Source organism: Molossus molossus, unplaced genomic scaffold (assembly GCF_014108415.1).
Source record: "Molossus molossus isolate mMolMol1 unplaced genomic scaffold, mMolMol1.p scaffold_m16_p_7, whole genome shotgun sequence".
Classification (NCBI taxonomy): Eukaryota; Metazoa; Chordata; class Mammalia; order Chiroptera; family Molossidae; genus Molossus; species Molossus molossus.
Genome location: NW_023425401.1, coordinates 21,881,082 through 21,895,573, shown reverse-complemented (window position 1 = coordinate 21,895,573; position 14,492 = coordinate 21,881,082). Strand labels below are relative to the sequence as shown.

At 38.3% G+C, this 14,492-nt stretch overlaps 1 protein-coding gene across 2 annotated transcripts in view; it reads left to right on the top strand.

The window, feature by feature from the left end:
* BZW2 (basic leucine zipper and W2 domains 2) overlaps window positions 1-8,010 on the top strand; it is a 63,661-nt gene extending 55,651 nt beyond the window's left edge. Inside the window, exons 10-12 of one of the 2 annotated variants that reach the window (XM_036247341.1) lie at window positions 725-863; window positions 6,757-6,879; window positions 7,553-8,010. In XM_036247341.1, the coding sequence (XP_036103234.1) occupies window positions 725-863; window positions 6,757-6,879; window positions 7,553-7,581 (291 nt within the window). In that variant the 3' untranslated portion in view covers window positions 7,582-8,010. The remainder of the gene's footprint in view (window positions 1-724; window positions 864-6,756; window positions 6,880-7,552) is intronic. The other variant, XM_036247342.1, reaches the window with a different exon arrangement.
* The last annotated feature ends 6,482 nt before the right edge of the window (window positions 8,011-14,492 follow it).

Here is a 14,492-nt window from a genome sequence, read left to right as displayed (position 1 = left end):
TTGACATTAGAATTTTAAATGTATCTGAGTGGTGGATAAACCATCTGATTTTGTAAACTGTACATTTTTGTGCACAGATACATGTTTTACATCTATGAATTGTCTTCTTGCTATAAAACTGTATTAAGACAAGTGGGAGACTTAGAGCCTGCCCTTGAATTAGGAAGTCAACAGCTACTAGTATAAACTAGGTCGGGATATAAATTAGAGAGCTCTCAGTGCTTAGGAGAACCGAGCATTGGGTAAACTGTGCAGGTCCAGCTGACCAGGGAAGGCTCCTGGGAAGAGGTAACTGTTGAACTGAGTGGGTCTGAGAGAAAACAGTAGCTTCCATCAGTGACTGGAAGCCAAAGACATTTGAGGCCAAGGGAACAATATGAGCAAAACCATAAAGATGCCCTGTGAGGGGATCTGGATGTCTGGGGAAGGAGAACCTCACTCCTTGTCTCATTTCCACAGTGTCCAGTAGACAGACAGAGTAGCACGGCAGTATCTTTAAGTCAGAGGTCAGAGGTCATATTTGTCTCCCTTTCATAGGGACATTGACAGAAATCCGATAAGATGCCGGGATAAAAATTTCATTTTGATTGGACACAATACAATGAGAAGATAATCCAAAAGAATGTTTTCTAAGCAAGTCTCCAGATTACTGTTGTGATTTAAGGGTTGTCGACCCTGTAAGTCCCGCGAGAGTTAACAGCTTCACTCCCCACTTCTCCTGCAGCAATACGCGCCCCTGCTGGCTGTGTTCAGCTCCCAAGGCCAGTCCGAGCTGATCCTCCTGCAGAAGGTTCAGGAGTACTGTTACGACAACATCCACTTCATGAAAGCGTTTCAGAAGATCGTGGTTCTCTTTTATAAAGGTATCCATGCACGTGGTTCCACCACTGGGTTTCCAGGTTTTGTTGCACTCTTTGAGAGGTTGGGGGGTGTCAAGCAGAGGGCGACTTGGGGTTCATGCTAACCTTTGTAAGTTTTAGTGAGGCAGCCACACTATTGAGAGCAGATGCACACGCCACGTATGCCTGCCCGCAGGAGCGAGCCCCATTAGGCCTGTTACCGGAACTTCCCAGAAGACTAGTGATGAACTGGTTTCTATTTGGGGAGTTGGGGAGGCAGTGAAAACATGTAATTACACAAAGTAATTAGGTCTGTTTTTTAATTATAAGGATTAGCTCTAATAACAAATTGATCATCAAAATGCTATGAAAAATTATATTCAGACCTTTTCAGGTACCATAAAGCTGACTTTAAAATTACTGAAATAATTAGTCTTTTTACTTTCTGTGGTAGTTATTTGTCCCAGCCATTCTCCTATTTGGCAAGGAAAAAGCTATTTTTAGATTTTCACATTTACTGTCTCTTCATTGTATTTTTAAGGACTGGGTTGCCATGACAACTGGCACTGACTTTAATAAAGTATCACTATTAGGGTTTTAATTGATCTTAATCTATACTGACAGCATATAAAAAATGATTCTGGACTATCCTTTGGTTTGTGTTTATGTAGTTTGATCAGAAGAAGACAGTGATCACTGCCAAGTTCCATTCGAAGTTCAGGAATTGGTGTTTTTCTCTGGCCGGATCTGAATTAGATGCTCTTTGGTGTGGTCATGAGAGCAATGTCCTGAAACTGGGGCTTAGATCGTACCCAAATAACCCATCAGAACCAAAGCTGCAGGTCTCGTAGCTAACCCACCTGTGGTACCCAGCAACCAAGAAATAAGGGGCCCCCCACCTGCCACTGCTGGTCAGGAGACCTGTGGGGTACGTTCCACCTTTGCTTTGTGGGTGGTCAACATTGTTTGCTACAGGAAAAAAAAAAAGAAACTTTATAAATTAGCAGCCTAAGTGCACACTTTCTTTTCTAGTTGTTTATTTGCTAACCCAACCAACCAGTGTCTCTGACCAAATCTTTTTTAACTGAGACATAGTTGTTTGAGCCTCATCTGTAGAAGCACCTAATTTTATTACAGTATTTAATTCACAACAGAATAAGCAAACTACTTTTTATCAGTAATGGCATCTGGGGTGCATATTGTTAGTATACACAGACCCAGGGAAAAGCCCCTAGACTGAAAATCTACCTTTGTAAGCAGAGGGCAGGGAAAGGAGGAGGAAAAAGGTTGGCACTCCAGTCTGGCGACTAACAGTTTATTAAGGGAAACTTATCACAGCAGGCGTGTCCTGGGTGGCTGCAAGACCAAGTGGATTTTCTCCATGCCATTTGGCAGTTGCCAAAGAATTACATAGGCTAAAGGGGGGATAGTCATTGATACCAGTATGTGAATGCTACCAGGTACCGGAAATTACTTCACCTGCTTGACCAGGTCAGGACAGCAGCCTATCGTGGGAACTAGCGCATCTCAGGAGGTGGCTGATGTTTTGTCAGAATAAACATTGATCACGATCCGATAGTCTCTGAGGTGGGGGTTGCAAGCAGTCTCCGTCTGGCCTAAGTGCATCTCATGGGACAGACAGTGGTCATGTCATTGGAGTAGTCTCTCCTCCACACCTATGAACTGTTACAGTCCTTCAGATCTCTCATTTTAACCATTAATGCCCAACGTCCTTTCTCATTGTGCTCCTGTTAAGTAATCAAAAGTTAGTAAGTTCTGTGGCGAATAGAACAGGCCCAAAGGAAGACAGGAAGGTGTTAACAGCTTTTTATTCTGGCTTAGTTATTTTAGGAAATGAAATCAGGGAACTTTTTCAAATATATCACTGAGGTGTTTAAACTAAATGTCATTTTTTTTTTAGGTAATTGCATAATTTTTCACAGAATTTTGCATCCAGTCTGTTTGTCTGAATGAAATAATTACACGTTTTCTCCTGAGAACATGAAACCCCCCGAGGAATGATTGTTCCTTACCACTGTTAAAGAGAGTTACTGTGTTTTTACCCTCTTATCTTTTTTGAATATCAGATTTTACTCTGACTTTATTTCATCCCACAAACCAAGAGAAATATATTGTATTTGTTTTTATAAGGATTTGGCTACTTCTTTATGTAGTATTTTACATGTCTAGAAATGCTTGAACAGTATATATGAGAATGCTTCCGCAGCTGTGATTTGCAAATGCATCACCTGGGGAGCTTGTTAAAGCCCAGATCCTCAGGGGCTCTGATTTCTTAGGTCCAGGATTAGACCTGAGAATTCGTGTTGTAACAGATTTCCTGGTGATAACCATGGCTGTTGGTGCAGAACCTCTGTCGAAAGGGTGTCTGATGCCAGAGGGACAAATTCCATGAACTATGGTAACACATTTAAGATTATACTTCCCACTAATTCCATGTACATATACACATTTTATAAATACCAAATGGTGTCTTGTTTCTTTTATCTAGTAATATGAACTCCTTTTATTATAAGGAACATTATGTCTCGATGCAGGTATTAAGATAATGGAAATCCTTTCCCCTTTTCTGTTTTAATCTCTCTCATTATGCACATGCACACACACACTCACACCTTCCCCACATACCCAGAACAAGAGAACAACAGAAAGTTGGGGTTGTGGTTTCTCATGTCCCCTTTGACAAACCTAGTTACTTTAATGAACGTCATTATTAAAAGATTTTAAAATAGTTTGTATAAATAACAGTGGAATAAAAGTTAATAACTATAATAATGCCTTTCAGCAATGAAGGAAAAAAGTGATAATTGGTCATTTCATGAAAATTCACTTTTGATATTAAAATCTTGATTTTTCTATTTCTAAGACAATAAAGAAAAATGGTAAAGTCATCATTAATTTTAAAACATCACATTATTCATGTTTAAAAATAATGTCTCTTCCTTCTTGAAGCTAAGTACCCTATTTCCACATATAGGTCGGAAAAGTAGAATACCACCTTCCCAGGTACCATTAGTATTTCTGTTGTGGGCTTTATAGTTTGCAGAAATTTCTTAGGTTAAATTCTGTCCCTCTTTCAAATTTTCCTAAAATAAATTTCTTATTCTTGTTCTGAGAAAAAGGTAACTGGCCTTCTCACCATATATTCCCACCCAGCATTCTTAAGATAAATTATGTTTTACTTTGTTCCAATGTAACAGCTGTGATAAAATTACTGAATTTCCTAAATTTCAAATGACATAGTATTCAACTTTAATATATAAATAACATGTTGCTCTGCAATTCTCAAACCACTTATTTTTTCTCAAGTGAATGACTTTGTCCATTATACATGCATTGAATGTAATCCTAGATGACACTTGTTATGTTAAATGCTCGAGATTAAATAGTCCCTGACTTCCTGAATTTTGCTATAGAAGAAAACCAGGAACTGGAGCCGCCCTGTCAATTGCTAAAATAAGGCTCCTGCAGAGAGTGATGAGGAGTGGGTAGGGTGACCTTGGAAGGACTCCCCACTCAGTTGAAGCTACTATGGAGGGGAAAGGGAAGGCTTTCCAGGCATGCGAGGATCTCACCCAGATGATGAAGCAATTGGCAGGTTGGAAGGAGAAAGTGTACGTTAATCTCAGGCTACCCTGTGCAATTGAAATTTGTCTTCCTTTTGTAGTACTTTTACTGATATATATTCTTAGTTGGCATTTCTGGGTGATCTAACAAACACATTATAGTCTTCCAATTTTAATGAACTCTTCTCCCCAATTTTCCTTAGAGGAAAAAAAAATTCTCCCTTTTTCTCATGCCTCAAGGAGTTCCTTCCTTTTTAGATTAGACTTTTTACTAAACAAAAGTTGAATTTCTTAAACTTTTTGATGTTCATGCTTTGCCTCATAAGTTGCCCTACGTGAGTGTCTCTGTCCCTTGTTGATTATTTATTCCCAGATACCAGAAACTTGGTCTTGCAGCAAGTGTTTATTACTAAATTAGGTTCATCTAAAAACTCAACTTTGCACAGTCTGTCTGATTTTTAGTGGACAGTGCATCTGGAAAGTTTTACTTACCATTTAGTGTCCTTTTCACAAGAACTCTCCTTGATAAGCATTTTAATAGCTGCATGGCCTCTTTCTGCCTTTATGTGGCAGTAAAACACAGGAATGAGCTCTGAACTCAGAAGGAAACACCCAGACAAATACTGTGACTAAACTGCAGTCTTAATCAGCTTTCCAATATGTTCATTGTACATATGCAACTCGTTAAAGTGAGGAGAAAAAAATAGTGTCCCTTTACATGTTTGCCACATTTTTATTCTTTTTGTTGTTGTTGTTTTATGACATTAATAATAATCTATAGAACATACTTATAATTTAGAAACCAAAAAATATATGTATGTTTGGTGTACATGCTCAAAGCTGTCTCATAGGGGAGCATGATCAAAACAATTAGGAGACTGCTGATCTAAATCACAAGCATCTTAAAGATGTCATAAAGATAAATCATATAAAAGAGACTTTTAAATCCATATTTAAGCTAATTAGTTGAAAAATCTCTGAAGTTGCCTTGCACAGGAACAAGTCACTTCCTCAGGCTGCTCCTTGTCTCTATAAGAACTGGGCTTTGTTTGGCCCGAGTTGCTCAATGGATTGAGCATTGTCCCATGCACCAAGAGGTCACCGTTTTGATTCCGGTCAGGGCACATGCCTGCAAACATCTACAAGAGAAGGACACATTGACTGGCTGCCTCCTTGGGGTCAAACCGCAACCTAGGCATGTGCCCCTGGCCGGAATCAAATCCATGACTCATTGGTCCACGGGCCGACACTCCAACCATTAAGCCAAACCGGCCAGGGCAAGGTCAGTGTTATTTTAAATGAAAACTATGAAATCATTTTTCTTGTTTATATAAATTAAAACTATATTTTAACTGCAGATACATCATTAGAGTGATTTATCATCGTAATGGGTTGCTTACGCATTAGGGACAAAAATAAATCCTTTCTATTGGTTTTTGCATCTCATTTCCCACTCCAAAATCCCAAAAGACAACCCATTAGAACATTGGCAATATATGTATACTATTATTTTGATATTCCCCTTCCTATTCTTAATATTAAATATTCTAAGTTAATGATAACTTGATGGTATCAAGGCTTATTTGTGGAATTTAGAGTTTTAAGTAATTAATAGTTAATAGATAATACTATCGGAAGTTGGTCTAATATGTCTCTGTTTTTCTCACAATGGAGTACAAGGAAAACATTACTCTTGCAGTTTAGAATGTGATGCTGTAGGAAAATCAATTAGTGATTTAGTGATAGAGTAAGTGTAGAACTTTGGATTTGTGTGTATTGGTTCCATTATATACCTGGGATGCTCATCTTAATATCTAAATATTAATATTATTGCATCCTGTCTACATTTTTAAATTTCCCTTCTTTTCTCCTAAAATAGTAAATCCCCCTTAAAAGCCCAGTCATTTGAGGTTGCTGCTTAATCAAGATGTGTTTGAAGTTGGCAGGACACAGAGTGTTCTGAAATGCTGAACTTGCTGATTCATTTGCAAAATCACAAAATAACCGTTTCCTACCAGCAAATTGGGACTGTAGGATGTTTCCAAGCCCCAGTGTGACTTGCATATAGACCTGCATCATATCATGCCTGATGACATATATCATCGTCATCATCATCATCGCTACTTGCTAAGCTAAAATGTTAAAATATGCCACTGTTCTATATGGAAATGAGCTTGGTTCCTGTATTCTGATAAGTTTCAAGCGTGGATTTCTTTTATAACAGAGCTGTTCATGTTAAAAGTGATTGCTTTCTATTAAACTGTAAGACACGAAGTTGCTTTAAAACATGACATTTGTGTAGTAACTTTGAAATCTTTTATTTGAAATCGCAGCTGATGTGCTGAGTGAAGAAGCGATATTGAAATGGTACAAAGAAGCACACGTGGCCAAAGGCAAGAGTGTTTTTCTTGACCAGATGAAGAAATTTGTGGAGTGGTTGCAAAACGCAGAAGAAGGTATGATTCCATTTAATAACTTTGGTGGCTATTTAGCAAATGCTTTTTCATGATTCAAGATAGCTCAGTCTTCCACAGATTTTTCTTGCTTTCCTAAAACTACAGTTCTTAAAGTGTCTTTCATATTAAACATTCAGCCTACCTCTTAGCCTTCCTGTCTGAAATCAAGACAGCGAACATTTCTACATGGCAAGAAACAAAACAGCCTTCTTAAATTATCCACCCTAATGGAGAACAGAGAGGAGGAGATAATTAGATCTGAAAGTAAAAACAATACCTTTGCTTTAATCACATTATGGGATTATATAGATTTTTATAAGCACCTTTACCAGTTGACTGATATTTAAAATGGGAATGCAAAGTGAAAGAATAATAATGGATGAGAGTAAATGCAACTAAGAGTGACAACTTTATTTTAAGTGATTCAAAGAATAAAAGAAGTTATATTCTCTAAAAGTTTTTATAAGTGTGTTACTTTTTTTAAGGCCAAGTTTATTTCATAACAAAGGGAACAAACGTTCCCCATATGTAACTGTATTACCTAGTAAATGGATGCCTAGAACAAATACATCTTGCGGGGTGGGGGTTGGGTGGGGAGTGGATCAGAAACTCCTTCATGACCTTATTTAAAGGCAACAACAACCACCCTGATGCTTCCTTCCTTCTCTCCTAGAATCGGAATCAGAAGGTGAGGACAGTTAGACGGGGGAGAAGCACAACGCCGAGGTCACCACCTGACACCCCGATTGGGAATGCTGAACCATTCGAGAAGAGAAACTTGGCTTCTGTTTTCACAAAGGAAAAAAAATAGGATAGGTTTCCCTTGTGCAGAGGGGGAAAATGGTTTTTGTTTTTGTTTTGTTTTTAAATGGAGCCCTGAGGCGTCAGCTATTCTACTTGGGACTCTACCTCTCACTCACTGTATGCTAACTTAAAGCCATTCAACAAGGAGTCACGTAGGAATCTGAATTACTCAACAGACTCCTCTTTTTTAGCTGTATTTTTCAGGTACTGTGTGGTGAACGCCCCACTGGTGTCTATTACAGGGCCACTTTGGTAGTTGTGTATCTGCTCGTGTATGTGATTTGACAAACCAGTTTTTTTTAAATAAATGGCTTTATAAAAATCTGGGCCTATACTCTCAGAGCTTTTATTTCTTTACTGAACCTGACCTACACAGATGACATTTCAATGTTCTGCTTTATTTCTTCCCATCCAAAGTTTTGAATGTTTTCATTTCTTGTCAGCTATGAAAACAACACTGTTACTTTAATCATCGAAAGGAGTAAATTTCAGTTATCTTCATACTGAAATAGAAAGTGACCCAAAATTATATGTGTACTTAGCCCTAATACAACGAAGTGGTATTATTAATAATTATTAGACATGTAAATATATCGTTTCATACTTCTCTTATTTTCCTTGGCTTGATTTACTCCCTATTTAGAGAAGAGCTAAAATATTTACATATGTAAATAGATCAAATAGATCTTTTTTTTTTTTTTTTTTTTAATCCTCATCCGAGGACATTTTTCCATTTTTTGTACAGACAGAGTAGGAGGGAGAGAGAGGAAGAGAGAGAGAGAGAAACATCGATGTGAAAGGGACACATCGAGTGGCTGCCACCCGCACGACCAACCAGGGCCGGGGACAAACTGCAACCGAGGTACGTGCCCTTAGAGGGAACCGAACCCGGGTCTTTCCGGACCGCAGGTGGACGCTCTAACCGCTGAGCCAAACAGGCCAGGGCTAAATAGATCTTTCTTTATGTTTGTTTATAACTGGGTGATTTTATTCTTTTTTTTTTTTCTTTCTGATTTCCAGAGAGAGACGAAGGGAGAAGGAGAGAGAGATAGAAACATCAATAAGAGAACACCAATTGGCCACCTCCTGCATGCCCCCTACTGGGGATTTGACCCACAACCTGGGAATATGCCCTGACCAGGAATCGAACTGGCAATCTCTTGATGCATGGGTCAACACTCAACCATGGAGCCACACCGGCCGGGCTGATTTCATTCTTTAAATTATCCTCTTCTCAGTAGTATCAATGTAAAACATATTACTGTTTGGGAACACTCAGAGTTGTTTTACTCAACTCTTCCTTAACTCTTGACAAACGTAAGGACTGGCACTGGGGTACTCCAAGACAAACATTATCTAAGTAAGAGTTGAAACAAAAGGAGGATACATTGGAAACTGTTCACCAAAGTAAGACGTTTTCTAGTTTCCTAGTTGTCTAGGAAAGACAACTGTCCAAGAAAGTCATCTGGTCAAAAAAAGAATTTTTTTCCCCTATGACTTGACCATATACCTAAATATTTAACATGATGGATTCCTTCCATTTTTTAAATATTAAGACTTTGATGAATGCATTCTTTTCTCGTGTAGTTAGAGCACTGTCAAATTCTCATCTCAACAGTGGGCGCAGAAAACTTGTATATGAGACTGTTACTGTCATCACACAAGAAATAAAATCAAGACAGCTGTGGCCAAAAATAATTGTAAGTCATAGAATGAAGAGCTTTATGGAAACTTAAAGTATTTAGCAAACCCCTAGATGTACATATATATTCTTTCCTAAAAACTGTGTGATGTTTCTCTTTCATACTGGTTTTCCTTTCCAGTTTACCCTTTCACAACTGCCCTATTGATAGGGCCTCCTATCTTATGAAAGAAAGTACTAACTCATTCATCCCAATATGGTACATCGTCCTGGAGGTGAAAACCACATGGTACCAAACAAGTGGACACGCGGGGAAGCAGGAAACTGGAAGGGGAGGTGTCTGGTGTCTTCTAGGCCATCAGTTCAGGGTAAGTCTCCATTATCTATATGCCCGTCCACCTATTTAAAAATTAGAGTTATGAGTGAAATGGTGGTTACATCATAGAGTACATATTACTGTATTTGTTTGAATTGGGGGAAAAAATGAAGATTTTTAATTTAAAAAGAAATGTGGCCAACTAATTGAACAAGTGCTGACTTCCAGTTAGTATATATGGTAGACATATGCCACTAGCTAAGTCTACATCTCTAATATTTGGACAAAAAATATATTTAAAGATAAAATATTGGAAGTTACATTCAGTTTATGCTAACAACTAAATTTTATATGCCAATATGTTTGTAAGGGTTTTCCCTTTATTTTAGGGGACGACGAGTAAAACGTAAGCCACTGCATTAGAGGGTATTTAACTTTGCCCCATAATTTCTAAGGTGGCCAAACTGAGACCTGGAAAAGCACAGACGTGTCCAAGGTCATAGAGTTAGTGACCAAGGTGGAACTAAATTTTCCATATTTAGTGTTCCATACCTGTGCTTTTTTTCCAGTATTGTGCTGTCAAATTATTCATGATGAGAATGTAAGTTTCTACAGTTTGAGCAGAAGTTTTTAAAACTGGCACTTCTGTTAAAGAAACATCTGGAAAATCTATTTTCTAATCTATACACTGTAGCAATTATAGAAGAGTAATGTTTAAAATTTTCTAGCACAGAGTATTTTTTTCCAAACAGAACTTATAGATAGTGATCTTAAGGAAGCTAGCATGGCGGTGGGGGCCGTGGACTCAGACAGCAAGGACTTAGTGGGTCCTCAAACCCAACGCGCTTTCTTTCTCTGAAATACAAGTATCTCTGTTTTCTTTCTTAAAATAAAACCTGTCCTGCCTGGCCCGAGTGGCTCAGTTGGTTGAACATCATCCTAGGCACCGAAGGGTTGCTGGTTAAATTCCTGGTCAGGGCACATAACTGGGTTGCGATTTTGATTCCCTAGTCTGGATGCGTACAGAAGGCAACCGATCACTGTCTCTGCCCCTCAAACCCACTCCATCTGAAGATATTTGGGAAAGTATCCTCAGGTGATGATTAAATAAATAAATAAAACACAAGAATAAAGTCTTTGTTTCATGTGCTCACAACTAAACTCACTTTTGCCCCACCCTGTATAAAGAGCATTTATAAATCAAATCAGGTAAGCAATTGTGAAAATGCAAAAAGAATGAAGAGTCCATTCAAATGGGCAATTAACATGGAAAGATGCTCAGTCTTACTGTTAATCAATAAGATTGTGTGAGGCTATAAAATAAAATGTTTTAAATTCATTGGGTTGTTTAAAACCAATCACTACTGGCAGTGGGAAGGAAATGGGTTCCTTCCTTTTGTCCATGGCCCTTAGAGATAAAATTGGGCAATACACATTAACATTTTTTAAATGCCTATTTGATTCAGCACTTCCATTTCTGAATTCATTCCACAGGTGTACCCCAAGACATATATCTATTACTGGTCACATATCTATTAATGGTCAGCTGGAATGGACTAAGACAAGTGGTAAATCTAAAGTGTCAATGAGAAGGGAACCAGTTCAATAAATTCTGCTAAATCCACAGTACAGAATGACAGGGACTCAAAAGGATGTTCATAATAATAAATCATTAAAGGAAAAATGCAAGTTAAAAAAGTATTTTTCCACTAATGAAGTCTATGTGTATATATAATATACCTTTATAAATACCTAGAAAAGGAATATTCTCTAATAATTGTTTTAAATAATTGTTATTTCTGCATAAATCTTGGGCAGGGCTGGGAGAACGAAAGGGGAAGGAGAATTTTCTCTTTATTCTTTCTATCTACTTCAATTCACAAAGAGCATGCAAAATCCTTATAATTTAAAAAGTTGCAGTCAGAGCATCAGCCCGAGGAGCAACGAGTCTTAGGTTCGATTTGCAGTTCGTCCCCAGGAGGCAACCAGTCAATGTGTCTCTCTTACATCAATGTTTCTCTTTCTCTCTCTCTCTGTCCTTTCCTGTCCCTCCCTCTCACTCTATCTGATGATAAACAGAAAAATATCCTCAGGTGAGGATTTAAAAAAATAAGTAAATAAAAAGCTAATACATGTTTACTTTAAAATGTATATATAAGATGTTGGAAGAATCGAAACATTGCATAGTATTCTACCACAGAAATAAACACTTCTAATGTTTTTTATATTTTTACAAATACGATTTACTTAATTCTTTAAAAATTAAGTCTATTCTATATGTTTTATATCCTGCTCATTATTAAATAGTATTCTGTAACCTGTTACTATATCAATAACTATTATTTGAAACCATGATATTAAAATACATTTAATTGTTCTTGGCATGGGTGAGGCATCATCTTTATTACTCTATTGTTCAATAGGAGATACTTTATAATATTTTATATAATAACCACTTAAAGTACTACCTCAATCTTTTTTCACCTATAATTACTTAGAAAAAAAAAATAGAACTGGGATTTGGGTCAAAGGATTTGAGTATTTTTAATACAATATGATTTTATTTTCTGAATTTGCATTCATACATTTCAGTGCATTTTATACCTATTTGTGGCAGGGTTCAAGTCAATAACATTTCAATAAGAAATAAAAAGTTAACTTGTTAACTTCTAAAAATATGAAAGTTTAAACTTCTGCGCCCTGGCCAGTTTAGCTCAGTGGTTAGAGCGTCGGCCTGTGGTCCGGAGAGACCCGGGTTCGGTTCCCGCTAAGGGCACGTACTTCGGTTGCAGTTTGTCCCCGGCCCTGGTTGGTCGTGCAGGTGGCAGCCACTCGATGTGTCCCTTCACGTCGATGTTTCTCTCTCTCCCTCCCACTCTTTCTGTACAAAAAATGGAAAAATGTCCTCGGGTGAGGACAAAAAATAAATAAAATAAATAAATAAACAAACTTCTGGAATTTAGAGGGTCCAATTTGTAAAATTGTAGGGAAAGAGAAATGAAAATATTTCATTTTCAAGTCAAGAAAGTGAGCATTCTGGAAGCGTGTCAGGTCCTGCATAGCTATAGACTCGTCTGGTCTGAGCCAGTCTCTTGTTCCTAGCTCAGCTGATTCAGCGTCTCTGACCTCACCTTCATCGACCTCACCTTCACCCAGCTAATGGCAATTATTTCTTTCCACTTTCTGTACTTTTGAAAATGGTAGGCTTTAAAGTCCATCCTGAGGATGCCTTCCACTGCTATGGCCCTCTACTTGTGGAATAAGTGGAAGTAAAATGTTTCTTCCATGCAAAACACCTTTTTCGAGCTAAACTTTGCATATTTAAAATCTCTACACCTTGGTTTTGTGTGTGTGAGTGTGTGTTTCAACTATTCATTAATACGAAGCAGAGAAAAAATGCCGCATGTATGCCTATGACTTGAATAGAAAGAGCACACTTGTGTAACCAGCAGTCACATGACTGAACATTAGCATAGTCTCAGAAGCCCCCTCTGGTAAATCGTTATCCTGAGTTCCAGCAGCATAGATTCATTTCGCCTGTGTTTGCAATGGATGCATGCAGTAGTTTATGCCTTTACTCAACTTGGCTTCACCTCGTTTCGTTGTTCTTTGCGTTTCGTTCCTTTCTGGTAAGTCATTAAGTAGACACAGTCAATCTACCAACGATAATAACCAGCTCTTTCAGCAAGAACATGGGAAACATAACGTTTTTTTAAAATATGTTTTTATTTATTTCTTTAGAGAGAGAGAGAAACATCAATGTGAGAGAGAAACATCGATCAGCTGCCTCCTGCATGTCCACCACTGAGATTTGAGCCTTCAACTGGGGCATGTGCCCTGACCAGGAATCAAATCAGGACCTCTCAGCCCATGGGACTGAGTTCAGTCCACTGAGCCACACCGGCCGGACAAGAACATTATTTTTAATGAGCCGAAAGAGTACACTATTCTCTTTTGGCACAGAGTAATTCATAAGCACATATCTGTTTTTCAGAGAGAGTTTTAGAACACATGTGTTTCCTCATAGCATTCATTACAAAAAAAAAAAATTCCCCGCCTTCTGTTTTATATGGACAACATAGATATTTTTTTTAATTAATTAAATCAGCCCTGGCTGGTTTGGCTCAGCGATTAGAGCGTCGGCCCACCAACCGGAGAGTCCCGTGTTTGGTTCTCGCTTAGGGCACATACCTCAGATGAAGTTTGTCCCCGGCCCCGGTAGGGGTCATGCGGGTGGCAACCAGTCAATGTGTGTCTCTCACATCAATGTTTCTCTCTTTCTCCCTCTCTTCCTCCCACTCTATCTGAAGATAAATGCAAAAATGTCCTCAAGTGAGGGTAAAAAAAATCATAAATTACTGTGGCTTCAATTGTTTGTACAACGTCCAAGTTTTGCTTTCTCTGCTGTGTAAGTGGAGGACTAGAAAGATGCACTTGGTTGGCTTGAGCGTGGAGGCACCATTCTGCCATTAATTAGCCATTTAACTAATTAGCATGTCACTTAACTCTTAGTATTTACTATGTTTAATTATAAAATAAGAGCCTGGACAAGATCAGTCCTTAAACTGGGGCTTCACAGTTCATACCACCCAAAGTTAAATACATGCAAGACTGTTTTCATCATATCCTCAGTTGTCTGTGATTTAAGAAAGGTAAAATAATTAGGCTAGATTGCTAGTTCTCAAACCCCAGCATGCATCTGGGTCACCCAAAGGACTTAAAATTGGTTTCTGACCAAACCTCCCCACTGAGTTTCTGAGTCAGTAAGTCTGGGGCGAGTTCTGAGTACTAGTTTCTGAGTGACGGCTGGTCCTCCTCGTGTCAAGACTACACAGAACATTGGGCCAGGTG